Genomic DNA, 19,411 nt, shown 5'->3' with positions numbered 1-19,411 from the left:
TTTTGATTGTCCAGTTTTTGATTATTCCAGTTACTTTTAGCTGTATTATAATCTTACCTTAGAATTGTATTCCCTATCCTTATCGGTTCAACACTTTCAGCACACTCAAAGGAAAGTATCGTGTCATTTGTTATGATTTTGTGCTGTTAAAATAAAAAAAAAAAATTAACATATTGGTTTCACAGATTATCATATCACTAAACATTTCTGATGTCCGTAGATACTAACAGGTGAGAATAGAATCACACTAGTATGATTGTTGTGCATCTTCCAAGTCTTTGCTGTCCTTTATGATTCATATGACACTGGAGCTTGTGATAGGGGAGACGGAGGACGTGACAGGAAACCTGACTCATATTTCTTTCTCAGTGTCATTTATGAAAACGTGTGCTCAGAAAAGGGGATCTGGTAAATTCATGGCTATATTATGGCAGCAGCAGCCATCGAGGTAAACTTGTGTCTTCCAGTCCTGAATCTCGATTTATTAACCCTATGACAAGTGGTTATGTGATAAAACTGAGACTAGCAGTCTATCCATTTGAGTTTGTGATGCATTGATATTTGCTGAAGGCCCATCCCACTGGAGCCCCCACTCTTTAAACACACACTCATTCATCACATAGGCCTGTCGTCACTCAGACAACTTGTAGTTGGTCCAAGAATCTGAGAGTGAAGAGTAGAACTGTATCTCAGCATTGTTGTACGGTGGCCCTGAGAGCTCACAGCACTGCAGCTTAAGAAAACACATGCAAAAAGACAAAACCCAGGCAAATTAGGAAACATCTTCATCAATTTGACAAGACGTGCACAGCATTTAGAAAAAGCGCTGCAAAGACCACAACTCCAGACATTAGAAAATCAAGCTGCAAATTCACCGTAACATAATGGGAATGTTTCCAGAGGGCACTTAAAAACAATGTACATGTCACGACACGCTTTTTGTTGCTGTAGATTTTCAGTCACAGCTCTATTACACATACTCTAATACAGTGTTAAATAAATAAAAAACACATACTTTTTACCTCAATTTCCAACACAACTGGCGGAAAGAAAACCATAATAAAGCTGGGACTGAAAATCTGAGTCAACAAGAAGCATGTCTGGACATGTGCATCACTTTCAGTGTCCTCCGGAAACACTTCCATTGTGTCGTAGTGTATTTGCTGCGCCTTTTTCTAATGTGCTGTGTTGTGGTCTTTGCAGCAGGTTTTTCTTAATGTGATGTGTTGTGGTCTTTGCAGCAGGTTTTTTTTAATGTGATGTGTTGTGGGCTTTGCAGCAGGTTTTTCTAATGGGATGTGTTGTGGTCTTTGCAGCAGGTTTTTCTAATATGATGTGTTGTGGTCTTTGCAGCAAGTTTTTCTAATGTGATGTGTTGAGGTCTTTGCAGCAGGTTTTTCTAATGTGATGTGTTGGGGTCTTTGTGGCATGTTGTCTTAATGCTGCGTACATGCTGTCAAACTGATGAAGATGTTTTCTCCATTTGCTTGTGTTTTCTTAAGTTGCAGTGCTGTAAGCTCTCAGAACCACCATATTATTGGACTGAGGTGATGTAAGTTCTTCAGTAATGTTTCTGGAGTTTGGACTCAAGATGTAACCTAAAAGTGGCAGGGTGGGTTTTTAATTTCTGCTTTTCAAACAGAAGGTCTGGGTCAGTACTTTGTGTCAGCCCCTTTTAAAATCTATCTGTGTGACACCGTATGTCTGCCAAGCCCAGGAGTGCTGATCAGAGGCTTACCCTGCGCAGTAATCTATACCTGTGTAAAACACTGCCTCGAAAGTCAGTGAGACAACAATGAGATGTTGATAATCAGAGCAGAACCCCTCAGCAGGTGAGTGTGTGTTTTCCTTGAAGCAGATGCAGTCACGGAGCCAGAATAAATTATAAATGCTGCGCCAGGCAGTGATGTAAGGTAGTCATATGACACAGTTGAACATGAAAGCACACACACAAACACACACACATATTTAAAAAATAGAAATCAAGCAAAATTCCTAAAACACAGTTTATTCAATCAACGTTTGAATCCAATATAAGCTCAAGTTCTTAAACTGAATACTTTATCCGATAGACACTAATCATACAGCATTGTGATTTACCTCTTTTTTTTTTTCCAACTTAAACTGCTTTGCACGTGTTAGGGGGTACTTGATAGAAAAAAAAAACATTTAATCACTGAAATCACTGGAAAATAAAATAGATGGGACTAGACAGCATGGACATAAAGGTGCTGTCTAGCTCTCTACAAAAAATTACGTAGTGTATTTTTCTGTCGATAAATTCAGTGTTGTTGAGTCCAATGTTGTTTTTTTGCAAAGGCATCTGTCTGCAGGCTGCAAGACTTAACAATTTCCATCTATCAATGCAACATTGTCCCATCACTGCTACAGATCTGGCCAGCTTACATTTTTTGTCAATTTCTTAAAAACTTTTTCCCCCACCACAAGTTACATCATCTGGATTGATAGTGTCAACCATAAAAGTCTTGTGATAAAACTTTTTGTTTTATTACAATACTGAAGATAATTGTCTACAAATAATTTTTCTCAGACATATTTTTTTTTTCATCAAATCAAAGCATGCAAATAATCCATTCAGTAGCCATGCATTGTTATAGTTGAAGAACTTTGTATAAAAGGAAACACTCTGTAAACTGTGCTGGTGCTTCTCAACCAGGACACTCCTTAAAGGGGAATTTTAATCCCAATGAGATATTTCTGGGTTAAAAGGGAAAATATAAAATAGCCTAAATAAAGATTGATCAGTGTTAACTTTTATGTAATTATATGTATTTATAAATTAAATGTTGCTTTTATCACAACAAAGCTAATCATTTTTGGTAGTAATTCCATCAAATTTATTTACAGTGAAGGGAATACTCTTTCTGCTGCCTGAAAATGATTTAATATTTTCAGACAACTCCCAGGTTCCTTAGGGTGAAAACAACTTCTCATTTAAGTATTTAGCATGATTCTATGTCATTTAGAGAGCTACATGTTTCTGCCCTATACTAAGCTCACTCTAACATGTTCTGCAGAAGGAGTTCTTGCAGCCTGCGCAGAACCTTCTGGTCCAAACGACTTCTCACTTGACACTGCACCTACATGCATTCATACCCGTAGTGGCTGGGTCTATGTCTGTTTTGTTCTTCCTGCCCTCCAACTGTCAGGGTTAGAACCTCTGTACCTCTGTTGAATGAAAGTCAAACTTGGCAAACTGAAAGTTTAAAGGATCTGAAGCAGAGCAAAGCTCATTTAAAAAGAAATCAACTCAACTAACCTGTGCTGAAGTGCTGGTTGCAGAGACCAGCAGGTATCTGACAGTGTTAATCTGAAGGTAATGTTTATAAGCATTGTGTTTTCAAAAAAGTTTTACTTGTACAACTGCTCCATGAGAGCGGACAGTGTGAAGTTTTGATAGTGAGAAAACTCTTGATGTATCGCTGCAAACTTCCTGACTTCACAGTCAGTTGTTTGAACAGGCTCCCTCACTGTGCACCCCCTGCAGTGCTCTCTACTGTATGTTTTTCAGTGCCCTTGTCCTAAATTATAGGTAGGTACGCTTAAGACATGCATCAGTGAACACAAAAACAGCCCCCACAGGAAAAACTTTCAGCTCTGCTGTCGCTGACATTCTGCATGAAGAACAGACATTTTTACAACTTAAGATTCTCCTCCATACGGAGGGTCAGGCCCTCCCACCAGGAGAGCAGACTACAAACAGATTCTGCTCGAAAGCTGAAGCCCAGCGGATCATTAATCTGTGATGGGGAGCTTGTTTTTGGACTTTTTTTTTTTTTCTCTTGTTCTTTGGTTTTCTGTGTGGTCTGTAAGCGTAAGAGTTTTTGAAGCTTGTATTTTTGTCGGTGTAATTTTGTTATAGGAAAAGAACATTTCTTGCCTCTGCATGTTAGAATTTCAAAGATATGACTGAAGCTTGTCATACATACTTTCCAGTCAGGAGTATTATCTGTCTTTAGCAGCATCCCCATGTTAATCGTTGTCACACTTTCCAAACATGATTTAGTGAGTGAGATTTTAAATCAATTTTTGAACTGCTACGACTAAATTTCCCCATGAATCTTCGATGTAGCAGGTCTGTTTACCCTGCACCTTAACACATAACCTGACACGCTCTTCCTTGATAATTTCACTTCACACCAACACAAAGTAGACTGCAAGCCTGTCCGCTGTGTGGCATCTAAGTTTCCTACATTTACAATATGTCTGGTTTCACTAGATGTTGGCGGTGCTTTCCATTTCCCCTGACGTCTCCTCTTTTTGCAATCACTGCAGTGTGATCAAGTGCTGCTCTACATTTATAAGCTCCATTTTAATACACTGGAATAAAATGCTGAGAAATGTCATAGTTTCTTGAGCACATCAGAGGATAAAGCAAGACCAGATGAGCTTGTGTTGTACAACTGTCCTTTCTAATTGTTCCCCTCTTATAACCATGGCAACATATTAAAACGAGTAAGAAAAATAAAACTTTGGGAACATTTTCTGGCTGAATGAGGTCATGAATACTACTGTAACTAAATTATTAGTGCGTCTCAGTGAAGAGCAGCTGCACCTAGTTTATCTGTTACAGTTCATTGTGCTTCAGAGTGATATTTTCATACTGGATAAGCTGAGGTCACAACAAGGACCAATATGACCAACAGACGAGGGATTGGAAACCTTGTTTTCAGCATCCAACTCAAAGATGTTTCCTTGCCCCATGCAGAAATATGTGCTGGGAGTGGGGCAGACGGGTTGTTCTAGAGAAGAAAGGCGATGCAACCATTTCCAAAAACAAACAAGTCAACTGATATCTTGAGAGTCATCAGGCAAAGTGGTGCAGAAACGTTTTCTGTAATAAGTTCTCCACATCAACTCTTTATTAATCTATTAGTTCTGTCAGAGTGGGCTGAACACATATTTGCCTTGCTAACTTTTTTTTTCTGAACTGAAGCAATAAAGTTAAACTGGAAATGAAACATCACGATGCAACATGTCGGCATTATCTCTGGATTACTAACAGTCTCAAGGAGTGGGAGGAAGTGTTTGCCTCAGGCAGTGTTTTTCTGCACACAGCTCTCATTATCTTAATTAAACTTCCTTTGTTATTATTATTATTATTATTATTATTATTATTATTATTATTACAGCACTTCTTTTTGTAGTTGACTGGAAAATTCCCCAGCTCTCTCCCCAAGCAAGGAAAAGATTCAGTGTGCACACGGGCACTGTGAGTGTCACTTAAAATACAAATTATTCAAAAGAACCAAAAATGTTAAATGTCATATAAATGTATAGTGCATGCAGTATTCACGCTGCTCTGTTGCTCTATGTTTAAATTTTAATGACGACATCAGGGAAATACATGCGCTTGGTTTCTCTGTAGGTTCCAGTGTTTAAGATGCAAAAGGTTAACACTCATAGAGGAAATTTATAATATATATGTAAAAATATTTTAATTGGAAGGAAAAGCAGGGTACCCATTCAACCTGGGGACTGAAGATGAGCGAGAAAGCAAAATGATATACAGGACTGTTGATCCTGCACTGCAAAAAATGGAATCTAAGTGTTTGTTACTTCTTTTGGTAGAAATTGCCTGTTAGACTTAAATGAGCCATATTCACCCTGTCTTATTTCAAAATATTGAAAGACAAAACTGACGCCTGAATAGGAGTTAAAAAAAAAAAAGAAGTTTCTTAAAACTAGAATGATTTCTCAGAACAAGAAATAAACACAACCATTTTCCTACCTCAGTGACAGATTTTTTCACTCTTTACAAATGATTCAGGTGTCGTTTGTGTCTGTCTCTTTACTTCAGACATTAAGAATGTGGCTCATAAAAAGTCTAATAAGACAGTTTTTACTAAAGGGTTAGGACATAAACACTTGCTGACTGCAAGGTTTTGCAGTGTGTTTGAGAGAAAAGGCGTAATCACTGTGCTCAGAGATGCATGGCTTTTTGGTAGCATCACATTAAGAGAAGCCCACTGAACAGCAGTGATCTATAACCTTAACTATCAGTGTTAAAGACCCCATGAAGAGCTCTGAACCTGTAAATCTCCTAAGTGCTTTTATTAGGCTGATGCCCATTGGCTTGATTCAATCACGACTGTATGTACAATTTCCAGAACAATATCAAGGTGATGCTTTGGAGATGGAGAGAAACACGGATGACAGGATGCAGGGTAGGATACTGTTGAAGCTCACTGGGCTGAATAAATAATGGTCACACACATGTAATGGACGTACAGTGCGCTAAGAGTCCTGAGAGGTTTTCAGTTTATGATGCACTCAAAGTCAAAGAGCTCTGAATGTGAGCGCTGACAAGGTGGAGGGACCAATAACTCACTGTATCTCTTTTTAGGCCAAGGGCAATCATGCTCCTTCAGCAGGTCTAACACCCTGTGTTTGCTGAAAAGCTTCTACATTGTTGAAAAAAAGTGTGTTAAAACTGGCAGACTGTGGACGTGAGGGTCCAGTATGTTCAGTGAGGTCAATAGCACATGAGAAAAGAAATTTAAAAAAAGAAAAAGAAGGAAAAATTAAAATACAATAAAATCGAGTGAACTGCACAATAAGTTTCAGAGTGGACTTTTTCTTTCTAATTTCTGAAGTTACAATATAAGAGCTGCAGACATGTCCAAATTTTATTTTTTTCATTTGTTAATTTTTTTCTGTTAAGTGGCATAGCTAAGGTGTGTTTATTAGTTTTTGGGTATTGTGCTACAGATATAGCACAATTTATCAGTCAGTATGTTTACATTCAAGAAGAAACTGGACTATGACATTCATCAGCACAAAATCAAACTGTCAAAATGCATGTAAACATCTTAGTCGGAATAAGAATGGACTAAGCATAGCTTGATCAACACACATAGATGATCTGATCGCTATCAGACTGCTGTCAGATTCGGAGGACTCGAGATGTCCTTGTTGTGTATGTGTGTGTGTGTGTGTGTGTGTTTGTGTGTGTATATATAAATATATATATATATATATATATATATATATATATATATATAGTGTGTGTAAGTATATATATATATATATATATATATATATATATATATATATATATATATATATATATACAATTGTATATACACATACATGTGTGTGTATGTATGTATATAAAGGTGATGGGACTTGTTTTTTACAGCACACATTTTGAATATTTCCAAACCTCTGATTGGTTTATCTTAGACTGAAGAAATAACCATTGTTACCTCAAGCACCGTTGATCTGTTTAGACTTCTGGTTCATTTGTTAATTCTGACATTTGGTGTTTCTACCACCTAACATCAACCACACGGCCTCACACCGAACTGATCCTGAGAAACACGAAGAGCTTGTGATTAACATTGTGGGTAGGCAAGATTGTTGGCACCAAAACAACGTCATCCAATTAATCAATCATTCGATCTGCATATAACACCAAAACACAACAAATGTTATGAGCTTAACATAAGTTCTGGGCTGCTAATTTTGTCTTGTTTACATGACTTCGCCATGGGTACAGCACTATACAGCGTTTAGCAAGTTACAGTGGCAGAGAAAAACTTCAATAACAAGCAGAAACTTTGACCAGAACCAGACTTGATTTGGGTTATTAAAAAAGAAGGTTCTATTGTTGGATAAAGGATTATGTTTTAAGTATGCTAGTTACATGTGAGGTATGTATCTCTGTTGGTAAAATTACATTGGGATGACATTTGTCACGTAGCACCAGAGAAGCCAACAAGCTGTAGATGCATTTCTCTAAATGAACATTCTGTTTTTTCAATTTGCTGTTTCTCTTCTGAATCATACTACAAACCATTGCTCTAGCACTCAGGACTTTGACTAAAAAAAAGCCATTCATTTTTAGTTTTTTGTGCAAGGTCCTCGTATTTATCAGATTGGAAAGTGGTCTGTTGTGTTTTCAAATGCATGTTGGTTGAAGTGCTGCCATGTTAGACATCAGTTTCTGCCAGGATGCATAAACTCAGACTCGGGTAGTGGAGCTGGAGTCTCTACACGCTTTATTTACATGTTTTATCTTATAGAGAGGAAGTGCTAATGCAACTTAACTATCACATTTATCATGCTCCACAGCACTTCTCTTTATCACTTTAATATATCTCCCGGCACTGTTACAATCCTTTTTATAAGTGAAGAGGTGAATTCAGTTTGGGCTCTGAACTTCAAGCTCCAAACATAACTTACTATCTAAGCTGAATGACTTTGGTTGAACAAGGCCAGATGTCTTCAGACTCTAAAAAGTACATCTCAAGTGTTTCCTCATCACAAGTGTAAAAAGACTTCTTCTCATCTCATACGGAAACAGAATGGTACTTTAACTTTTTAATGGTTTTTCTTTCCACTCTGGGTCAGTGTTTTCAGTTTCAAGTTCATTTCATACTTCACACGAATCATCACTCCCTGCTGATATGCTGAGGGATTTTTGGCTCCACTGCTTCCAGTCAATGACCCAAAGTGAAGCAAAGAAAATTAGTTTGCGTTTCTGTAGACCTCCGCTTTTTATTTTATTTTATTTTTTCATAAATAACAAACTTGTCAGGATCCAGTGGGCCAGGAAGAGGACAAATCATTTCTGGGTCAGGATATAATTTATGGTTGGTAGAGATATAGCAATCTTCCATTCATGTGTAATAATATTTCACTGCTCTGCTTTTTGTGTCATGTGGCTGGTTGCTATCATGGCCATGGTGAATCGATACACAGAAAAAGAAGTGTTCTCATGTGAGAAGCCTGGCTAAAAACTCTTTACTTGATCATCAAAGTGAGATATAATGCATGAAGTACAGTACTATTTCTACGTTAATATGAACCCTAACTTAACATGATTTTATTTTCCCTCTGTTCTGTGATCTACAGAAATATGCCACAGCCCACTGGTACACAATCTACCACCATCCTCCTTCAGAAGCTCCTCACAACTTTCTGGCAGCCATGGGCCAGGCTTTGCTAAACTGAACCGGAGAGAAGGTGAGAAACTTTAAACCATACACATGAACAAAGCCTGGTTTATTGTTCTTTGTTGAACCTTCTCTGTAGTGGTAGACATGATCATGAGCACAATAAACTTGCATTTCAGGCGTCACCATTGCTCTGCATTACTCAACCAAAACGCTTGATGGAGGTGTCGTATCTCCAGGCCATAGACTGTATATAGTAGGGATGCACGATAACTATCGCACCGATAGTTATCGAGCCGATAACAGGAAATTATGACGTCATTCCTATCGGTCCGATATTGCGGCGGATAACTTTTGTATCTTTGTCCCGCTCTCACTGTAAGACATGAACGGCCTGCAGTGAGTGATGCGTTCAAGAGGCGTTGGCAAAAAAGGAAATTACAACACTTCTTGACTGAGAAATTTAAAAGTTCCCCCTCATGTCGAAAAAGACTCATTAACTTGGTCATATTGTTGTAGTTACAGACTTGAATTGGCATTCACAGTATTTTTTCACATGTTACTCATAAAAAATGCAAATATAAATTTAAAAAGGCCGAAAGAAGGACGAGCAATCGTGGAAACCGTGATTTTGCGTCGCACCCTAAATGCATCACAACACAGTACAGCATGTTGACGCTTCAATACAGAAAACATGGAGTCGACTGTGTCGGACTTCTTTAAAGTTTCTGAAGAAGACATTTATTCCAGGAAAGTTCCATGAGGAGGAAAAGGGAGCAGCTGCAATCCTTTAAACCTAATCAGTCAGCTGAAACGTAACCGTCGCTTCGACGGAGTTTTGAAAGCACGAGGACACCCGGGATGCTAAAGACGCTAATAACGTAAAGCCGACCGCAACGAATCCACTGGGACTTACACACTTTTGAAAAATCCAATAAATTTGCCGGACATGACCCACAGGCTAAGGTAATTTAATTTTTAATTTGTTTAGAATACAGTGTCAGGTCAGAACATGTGCCAATTCACTGAATGAAAATCATCATCTCCAGTTCACATACTCTCACACTGAGTGAGATCTTACACACACCTCCGCCCCTCCCTCCTGCTGCTCTCTGACTCTGACCCGCTCACAGCCGTCATGATGCCTTCATACTGACGGTCAAAAACACAAACAGCTGCACTGAACACAGAACTAAGGCAAAGCTGTTACAGTATGAACGCCAGAGACCGTACGTGTAGGTGAGGGAGGTGCGTTGTTATGATAAAGTGACGTGATTTTTAAAGGTAGTATAGCATAATATAGTATGGTATAAAGGTGTTTCCATTGCATATATTGTGATAAACTTCTTTGAAAAATCACCTCATGAGAGCATTAAAACTTTTTATCCAAATTTAAGAGGTTTTGCGAAATTTTGGTGTCTCTATTATTAATTTTTTTACGACATTTAAGTTGCAGAAAAAAAATAAGTAAACCTTATTTACTGTAGTGAAAAGATATTCATTTGAATCAAACCAGAAGCCAGAGTCCTTTAAGGTAGATAGATAGATAGATAGATAGATAGATAGATAGATAGATAGATAGATAGATAGATAGATAGACAAACAGACAGGAACTTAAGTAATCCCTCAGGAAGGTTACCCAGGAAAATCAGAGTCCAGCAGCAGTTGCACCAAAGAATAGAACCAGCACATAAGTAGAAAAAAAATAAATATGGTTTCAAACTCAAGTTATATACAAGCACTATACTGTACACAGTAGCTGCAATTATAATAGTACTTTGGTTTTGTAGAATTCACGTCATGATCTTAGGTTAATATATAATTGTTTGAAAGTGTGTGTTATCGGTATCGGTATCGGCCTGTAGAAGCTGAAAGTTATCGGTTATCGGTATCGGTTCAAGAAAAAAGTTATCGTGCATCCCTAAGTATATAGAGTTGACAGTGTGTCTCCGCTATTTACCATTGAACAGTTTTGAAGCCAAAATTCCCCCGTCACAGGTGCAGCCAGAGTCTGCACAGAAGAGACTGTGATTGGAGCGGGGTGACAAAAATAACAATTTCTTTTGAGAGTCTAATCACTTCTTGACTCCTTCTCTCGACATGTTTTACAATCCCCGAAAAAATTACACGAGAACGGCAGCTGTCAATGATCGTTAAACATGACATAAAACCTTGTTTTTTCATAAAACCCTATAGCTAATGAGAACGAAACCTTTTCCGAAAAAAGAGAACTTGAATACAAGACAGCCAAATGACACCTTCAAATCACCACAACATTTTTAAAGTTTGACCACAGCCCATCTGGAATGACTGGAATGACGGGTTTTTTGACCTATAGCCAGTCAACAGGGGGAGCAGTTCATGTGGCGACATCAATTCGAGCCAAGCAGGATGACGTCCATTTTTTTTCACAGTCTATGGTCTGGGCCTGCTACATTTTCTGTTTGCTTGCCAACCTTTAAACTATGTAGTGGCAGACTGTGATACAAAATACAGTTTTGTAAAAGTATGAGAAGGGGAGGATGAGATTTGGATTTTTTGTTTTGTTGCACCTTTTTTGAGTTGGAGTTAAGCCATTAATACCAGATGCATCTCTGGTCCAGCTCCACTCCATCACTGCACCTGGTCAGATAAGTTTCTATTTAAGTCAATGTGTCCGCCACGTCCCAGCTCTGACAAGTCGCAAGACTTACACTGCAAAAACTGAAATCTTATCAAGTGTTTTTGTCTTATTTTCAGTAGAAAATTCTTTTTTAGACTCAATATGAGCCACATTCACCTGACCAGTCCAGAAAAATGTCTTGTTTAAAGTTATTTAAGGACTAAAATGAGGTCTGAATTGCTTGTAACCAGTAAAAAAAATCTGCCAATGGAACAAGAGAAAAGTTACTTGTATTAAGACATTGTTCTAGTCTCAAGGAAGTTTTCAAGCAATTTTTTCTTGTTCCATTGGCAGATTTTTTTACTGGTTACAAGCGATTCAAACCTCATTTTTGTACTCTGATAACTTGAAACAAGACATTTTTCTGGATTGATAAGTTGAAAGTGGCTCATATAGAGTATAATAAGACAAATTTTACTTTAAAAAAAAGACAAAAACACTTGATAAGATTTCAGTTTTTTGCAGTGTACACCAGCCTCCCAATTTTGCCACCAGATGCCAGAGCGGTGAAAAATCATTTCATTTTAAGCAGCTTGAGCAAGACAGGAAGTTGTGAACGGAAACCACCAGAAAACAGCCACCGACTTTCAAATTGAAAGAAAACCATTTCAAAACCAGATGATATTTAGCTTGACTACAAAAACAAACCAACATTATGAGCGGAGCTGGGTCAGGAGTCAGGTTTGAGGTTTTACAGCCCAACACAAATGAGGAGATGATTAAGATTAGGGTGGGAATTGAAGGAACTCCTCAGTCTCCTGACTCTGGCCACACTGAACACACAGCCTCTGAGAGCTGACAGATGACAGAGCTTGCAGTTAACACGCAACAGAGGAGAGTCGGACCTCAGCAGTAAACAACCTCAGCTGTACTCAGAAACCCTAAAGGGTACTGACACAAGGAACCATTTAGGAAAGTTAGAAAGAAACTAAGGGATCCTGTGGAACTTAAATCAAGGCTAGGCATTGCATCAAGGGATTATAGTATATAGTTTTTAAGAAACAGGCATTGCCTCAAGCCTTCAACATGTCATCTGTGCTATCTTATCTCTCTCAACTTGACACCCACTTACTCCTGCTTATCATTTATTAAGCAAGAGCTCACCTCTTACTTTCTGTCTCCTTTTCTTCTCACTGTCTCTGCCGCAGTGTTTTGGTTTGTTTTGCAGATATAATAGTCTGCAAAAGGAAGCTCCCCTCTGTTTCTGTTTCAATGGGCTGCCACACTCCTCACCTCACGATTCACTTCCCAGCAGGACACGCAGCACACATCATTAAGACAAGTCTCAGCTGGATCCACTCGCTGACAAACACCTCAGGGTGAATGATGGACAGACAGACAGATGAAACCAAAAAATTTGGTGGTTATTACCCCCTTTGTATGTTTTTTTTACAGATATATTTTGCACACCACACCCTTCACACACATTTTGCTTCGTACACTTCCAGGGGCTTCAAGAAAACCGCAGCACAAATTTGATATGATCCAGTATGAAGGGTTGACTAGTTCATCCTACAAGAGACACAGATCAAATGGAAGGGGTGGAATATGTTTGTTTTTAACACAACGGGAGATCGGACTGATCTGAACCACTTGGAAGTCTGCAGGAAGCACTGCCTGCAGGTTTGTGTTTCCTCAACGTGTTTGATGTCAAAAGCTGTGAGCAAACACACCCACTGTGAGCCTTAACTTCATCCAACCTGCTCTGTATGTTTACAGATCTGAGCTCCATCTGCTTTGAGGGGGATTAAATACTGATGAGGGAAAAAAATGCAGGTCAACATGACAAATATATTGTTTGTCTGTGAATTTAATTAATCGATTAATCTGATTCTTGTACATCTGTTACAAAGGATCCAAAATGTAACAAAATACATCAGAATAAAAATGCTGCTCTCTCTGCTGTTCTCTGAAGAAATCACTGAATAAATTATAAACTACATTTTTATCTCCTCCAGCGGCGAACACTCCTCACCTTCAAAAGTTATCCTCTGAGAAGTTGCTTCATTCAGAGTTAATTTACCAGTGAAATGAGAAGAGACTCTTGTAGACAATCCAGATTTGCTTCAAGGAACAAGGAAACACTTTTTCTTCCTCCAAACACACTACACCTTGCAAACTAATTTACTTATTGAAAACTTGACAGAGGAAGAATACAAATTTAACTTATCTGTTTTTAATTACAGTTACATTTTTTAACCAGTCTTAAGTTTTATACCTGATTGATCATCGTTTTAACTGGTCCTTTGAGTCATCACAAGTTTGCGCCCCTTGTATGTTGCAACGTTTGGCCTACATTATTATTCACTATTGTGTGAGGGATTTTATCAGGTTTGTCTGAATTCTTGTAGACTCCTTGGTGCTTTCTCGATAACAGAAAAAGGAATATTGAAGATTTGTGTTAAACTTTTAGTGTCAGATTATAACAACCAAAGCCAGAGAAGAGGCAATGAACCAGCTGCAGTGTTTCCACCTCATATTTTTAGTATAGTATAGAAAAGTTGTAAAGTATAGTTTTAGTGTTTGTTTGAATTTACAACAGAGGAGAATTTTCAAGAACAAAAACATGCAAAAAGGCATTAAGCCAAACATCTCATAGTAATTCTTTAAGTTGTTCGGAACCTTAAACTTGTCGTAGTTACGCCATACTTGCCAACCTTGAGACCTCAGAATTCGGGAGATTTTCAGGGGGGGGGTCTACAAAATGTGCACGTAGCATATCCTGTCCCCTTCGCGTTGTCCCGGATAAACGGGAATTCTCTTTTCCGCTCATTCTGGAATTTACAAGAGTACTTTCTCTTCTTACTCATTCCTTTTTCTTCTGTTCTGTTCGCCATGCTTGACTTCGAGCCGAGGTGAAACTGTTATTACAATGGTGTGGCAATATTGTTGTCCGGGTGGAAATCGGGAGAAATTTGTGAGAATTGTGGGCCCGGGAGATTTTCGGGAGGGGCACTGAAATTCGGGAGTCTCCCGAGAAAATCGGGAGGGTTGGCATGTATGAGTTATGCTGAAATCAGCCATGAGCCTGTTGGTAACTTTTGTCTAATCTTCCAGTTTGGAAAACATTTGCCTGTAAGTATTTTAACTTTTGAAGTTTTCAGTATTGTTTACACAAAGTAATTGTGATATGTTTCCGTGATCATGGTTGACATTCTGTTTTTAAACCAAAGCTATATCGATGCATGCTAATCCCTAGCATATCGATGCAGTTTTTTATATACCTTAGCATCAAGCTTGCGCTAGGTTTTCTATATTGTTTTTGGTACATCAAGAACATGTGTAACATGTTGAACTTGCTTCCCCCGTGAGAGAGAAATGAACACTTATTTGTGTGTTTAGTTTCACAGACAGGGAGTAGCTTAAGCTAGGTTAGCACAACTTTAGCATTGCTACATAAACAAAAAGCATGACTGACACGATAGCACTCATCACTCATCATGAAAAAAAGGCAAAGAGAGTTCAATCAACATGGGAGATGTTATCTGTCCACTCATGGTGAAATTTTTTTCTGTACCTAAAAATGACTTAAAGACATCGCAACCTCAGGCTGCTGTTGGTTCAAACGTTTATAGGGGGGGCATTTCGTCTCATCAGACTCCAATCTGGGCAGGCTGAGCCTCAAGTGAGGCTTTGACATTCAGTTCAAACCAAAATGATAATCTCTCAGAGTTTTGTTGTAAATCACCTAAGCTTGAGACCAAAAATACTACAGTCTGTCTAAGTAGGACAGAGAAGTTTCCATTAACCTTGCAAGAAATGAATAACTGATTATTTCTTTGTCTTTGAGACAATGAGACTGAACATTTCAAAACATTTTAATTGAGAAGAATCTTTATCTGCCAACTACAAAAGAAACTGTTGAAGCAAAATGATGTCCCATTCTGTGGTTTATCATTATTAATGACAGATTTGCCTCCATTGTCATCCACAGATGAGCTTCATCTTTTTCAAAACACAGGAAGGTTTCAGTGCACCCCTGATGAGGTGGATCAAACAGTATCAATTAGTCACATAAAGCAGTTAACGAAGATGACTCAAAGTGCTGGTAAAGATCAGGGTTGGTTTTGTGGCTGCAGTATGGACTGAATCATAAAAATTGGAATGGATGCTTTGGCAAAACGAGGCTGTGCAGTGTGGCTTTGTGTCAGCAAGATGTCACTTTAGTTTAGCTCAGCACTCACGAACTGTCTGGTAATATAATTATTTAATGGGTTATTGTTTGGTCCCCTGCCTTGGTGCACCAACTGTATGAAGCTCGTAGCTTGTAGAATAAACACAAGAGCCATTTAAACTTGGAATTAAATCTTTTACCCGGATTAAACATCAAAGGAATATGTTGTTTAAATTAAAATAAGACTTAACTGAACACTGTATGGATGTGCACCTACTGGGATGTTTGATCCAAGCATGCTATAATGATGAGTTATCAGCTCAGGAGAGTAGATTTGTTTTAATCTAAAAGCCCGTCTAAAACAAATCTTGTTAAAAAAGCACTACAATATGCTTTTTTTATGATGTGAATAAACACCTTGGGTAATAAAAGTGTATTTCTCTCCCCCTAAAGGAGCTGGAGGTTGGTCTCCTCTGAGTTTGGACAAATACCAGTGGTTGGAGGTTGATCTCGGTGAGCGGACACAAATTACGGCTGTGGCTACACAGGGTCGCTATGGCAGCTCTGATTGGCTGACGGCCTACCTGCTGATGTTCAGCGACACAGGGCACAACTGGAGACAGTATCGACAGGAGGACAGTATAGGGGTGAGTGAACTGGAATAAACCTGTATCAGCAGCTGTGTTAGTGTTAGCAGACACATTAGTTTGAAACATTATAGTCAGAACATTTTGTGACAACAGTTCCTAAAGAAGTGGTAATACAAGTCTAAGCAGCTGGATGGGCAAAGTTTAGAGCTGTTATTTATTATTGTCCTTTATCAGATGGTGTAACTGCATCCAGTATGCACTGAAACTGTTTTGGCAGAGAGCTTTAGGACAGCTGCACAATCATTTTAAATCATCTTTAACACACAACCCTCCAGACAAGCTCCTCCACTGTGCAGGATGCTCAGCCTTAAGTTTGAAACGTTTCTCGAGAAATCCATGCAATTCATCAAACGTAAAGGAATTAGCATCCCATAAATTCATACAGTTACTTTTCTTCATCTAATTTTTCATCTGGAGGCGCTCACACTCACTTTGTTAACCACGTACTTGTGTTGTTGTCAGGAGTAGTAAAGCCTCCCATCGCAGCTCCTGCAAGAGACTCACAATTCTTCCTCTATTATGGTGACGCTGTGACAAATAGCTTCAATTTACAGTAGATGAGAGCTAAGACTCTCACAGTGGGAGTGAAACTAATGTCAGACTGAGACACCTTCACATCAGGAGAGCGGAGAAGAAGAAGAAAAAGAAGAAGGGGTTTAAGAGCTTGTTGGTTTTACACTCAGCATAAATCAGGATAAATCCACACTGTGCCTCACAAGTCCTTCCAAAGCCCCACACATTAGTCAGTCTGTTTTATTATAGCTTTTGAGGAACAGTTTCCACTGCTGAGCTGCTCTATCAGTCACAATTCCTTCAGGACCTTGCTGTCTTTTGAGCTTAAAAGGCCAGAGTTTGCAGGCTGAGTAACACTCTCTTCTTTAATTTCCCCCTCTTTGCTCATCTACTCTCCTCTCCCTTTGTCTCTCTTAACTTTATCCACAAAGCATATGAGCCATCATTGTCAGGTTATAACATGTTAAAGGAAGCAGAAGCATATCATAGATTTCTCTACAGGGCAGACAAGGATGCAGGTATTGTTGCTGAGCGTCATCTCAAGATGCAGATATGAACTCTTCTGTGCCACAAGAGCCACAGAAACATTAGGTGAGAACTGTGAGTGAGGGTGTAGGACTAATGTTGGAGACATTTGCCTGTAATGATTTAGTGGCAACACAAACTGATAGTGTGATAAATCTGTGAACAGTTTCTGCCTCTGTTTTGTATGACAGAAATGAAGTATGAATCCTCTTTGCTTTAAAAGGTTTTATCCTTGTTGTGTGTCACAAGCCAAAAATCAAAGCAGATAAAAAAAGTGTACAAAGTGGAAACCTGCTGACTTGCAGCTGTTTATGCTTATTTTTCAGGCATTTCCTGGTAACACTAACGCAGACAGTGTGGTCCAACACAAGCTCCAGCATCATGTGATCACTCGCTATATCCGGCTCATCCCCCTGGACTGGAATCCCAACGGTCGGATTGGACTGAGACTGGAGACTTACGGATGTCTTCACGGTCAGTTCGAGGAACTTTAACACATAACTTAAAGGTGAAGCTAAAAATAAATGACAGATGAAAACTATAACTGCGACAAATTCCAATCACGCATGGTTGAATGATCTGGTAATGAAAAAAAAGAACATGTAATTATAAAAAGTCTTTAATAACTTGACTTCTTGTTTTGCCTGGAATAGATTTAACAAGCAGTTTTGATTGTTTCTAAAGAAGCGATGTGTTTCATGTTTTCTATTTAAGGAAACAAGTTTAGACTCACTTGTTATGCAATTAATCATGCACTGAAAATATGATTCAATGTGGCACTATTACAACTCAAGATGTCATTTATGCTTTTTTATTACAAAGAATTTGTCTCTTCTCATTCATCCAAATCATTTGGCATTTTTAATCAGCTGCTACGCCTGACACATAGGAGCTGAGGCTTACACACAGCATGTAACTGGAAGAAATATTTCCTTGTCCTTTTGAAAAATTAACAAAAATGTTAATATGTTATTTAAGAAGCAGCTTAACCATTAAAGGTCCCATATTATGCAAAAATCACTTTATTAAGTCTTTTAGTGAAATTTGTGGGTCTTTAGCTTTCCTCCCAGTCCACAAAATGTGATATTTAATGACAAAACCTGTACTTAGTAGTGCTTGTGAATGTATAATCCTGACCTAAAACGAGCTGTTTGGATTTTGGGGATTTGCTGACGTCAGCGATTCCATTTTTTGACCAATCAGGAGCAAGTCTGACCTGACTGGTCTACTGGAGCAGATACCCCCGAACCCCTTCACCGCCCTTCCCCTCCTCCAGCAGCAGGGAGGAGAATGCCGAATTTGAAGAGCCATCACTGCTTTGTTTTTGGCTGTAAACAGCTACATAGTTCCATGCACAAGCTTCCCATCTTGGAATAAGACAAGACTAAGTGGCTAGAGTTCATTTATCAAGGAAATGTGCCAGCTACACTCAGTAAAACTGTGCATGTGTGTGCTAGCCACTTCACGGCGACTGCTTTTCCAACTTTACAACAGAGGGCCAGTGAATAGACTGGTCCTGAATCCAGGTGCATTACCAACCATCCGCCAACAAACCTTAGACCCTGGAAGTGTGAGTATTTTAAATGCTGTGTGCTGTGGATCAGATGTAAGAGCTTTTCCCTACTGTCCCCCCTGTCTCTGTGTTAGCTTCAGGATGCTAACTTTAGCTGCAGTTAGCCTGTTGTTTTATCCTGTAATGTTACGGTAAACGGGCTTTGCTGTTTTCTAAACATTGTGCACTCAGAGCTTGTGGCACTGCTCTCAGTGACGCTGAAGAGTGGGGCGGTATCAGCGATGGCTCATTTACATATGAAGGTCACGCCCACTAAATCAGAGCGTTCTGAACAGAGGGGCTATGAGAGCCTGGAAACAATGCTGCTGTGCTTGATTTATTGGCTTTTTGGACCAAAACATGCTACTACTATTTCATGAGGACATCAATGATCCATATTAAACTGCAGAAAAGGAGCAGAATATGGGACCTTTAATACACTCACACACAGAAACTCCAATCTCACCTGAGCAT

At 38.9% G+C, this 19,411-nt stretch overlaps 1 protein-coding gene across 3 annotated transcripts in view; it reads left to right on the top strand.

Moving 5' to 3' along the window:
- LOC141794999 (contactin-associated protein-like 4) overlaps positions 1-19,411 on the top strand; it is a 102,199-nt gene that overhangs the window by 51,182 nt on the left and 31,606 nt on the right. For 2 of the 3 annotated variants that reach the window (XM_074675712.1, XM_074675711.1), the window contains exons 2-4: positions 8,881-8,991; positions 16,151-16,344; positions 17,712-17,859. In XM_074675712.1, coding sequence (XP_074531813.1) covers positions 8,881-8,991; positions 16,151-16,344; positions 17,712-17,859 — 453 coding nt within the window. Of the gene's footprint in view, positions 1-8,880; positions 8,992-9,699; positions 9,888-16,150; positions 16,345-17,711; positions 17,860-19,411 lie in introns of those variants that run through there. The other variant, XM_074675713.1, reaches the window with a different exon arrangement.

The sequence above is a fragment of the Halichoeres trimaculatus genome, unplaced genomic scaffold (genome assembly GCF_033239565.1).
Source record: "Halichoeres trimaculatus isolate MK-OKI-2021-1 unplaced genomic scaffold, fHalTri1.1 fHalTri1_scaffold_8, whole genome shotgun sequence".
Taxonomy (NCBI): Eukaryota; Metazoa; Chordata; class Actinopteri; order Labriformes; family Labridae; genus Halichoeres; species Halichoeres trimaculatus.
Note: the sequence above shows the minus strand (reverse complement) of the source record. Positions and strands in the feature narration are given on the sequence as shown.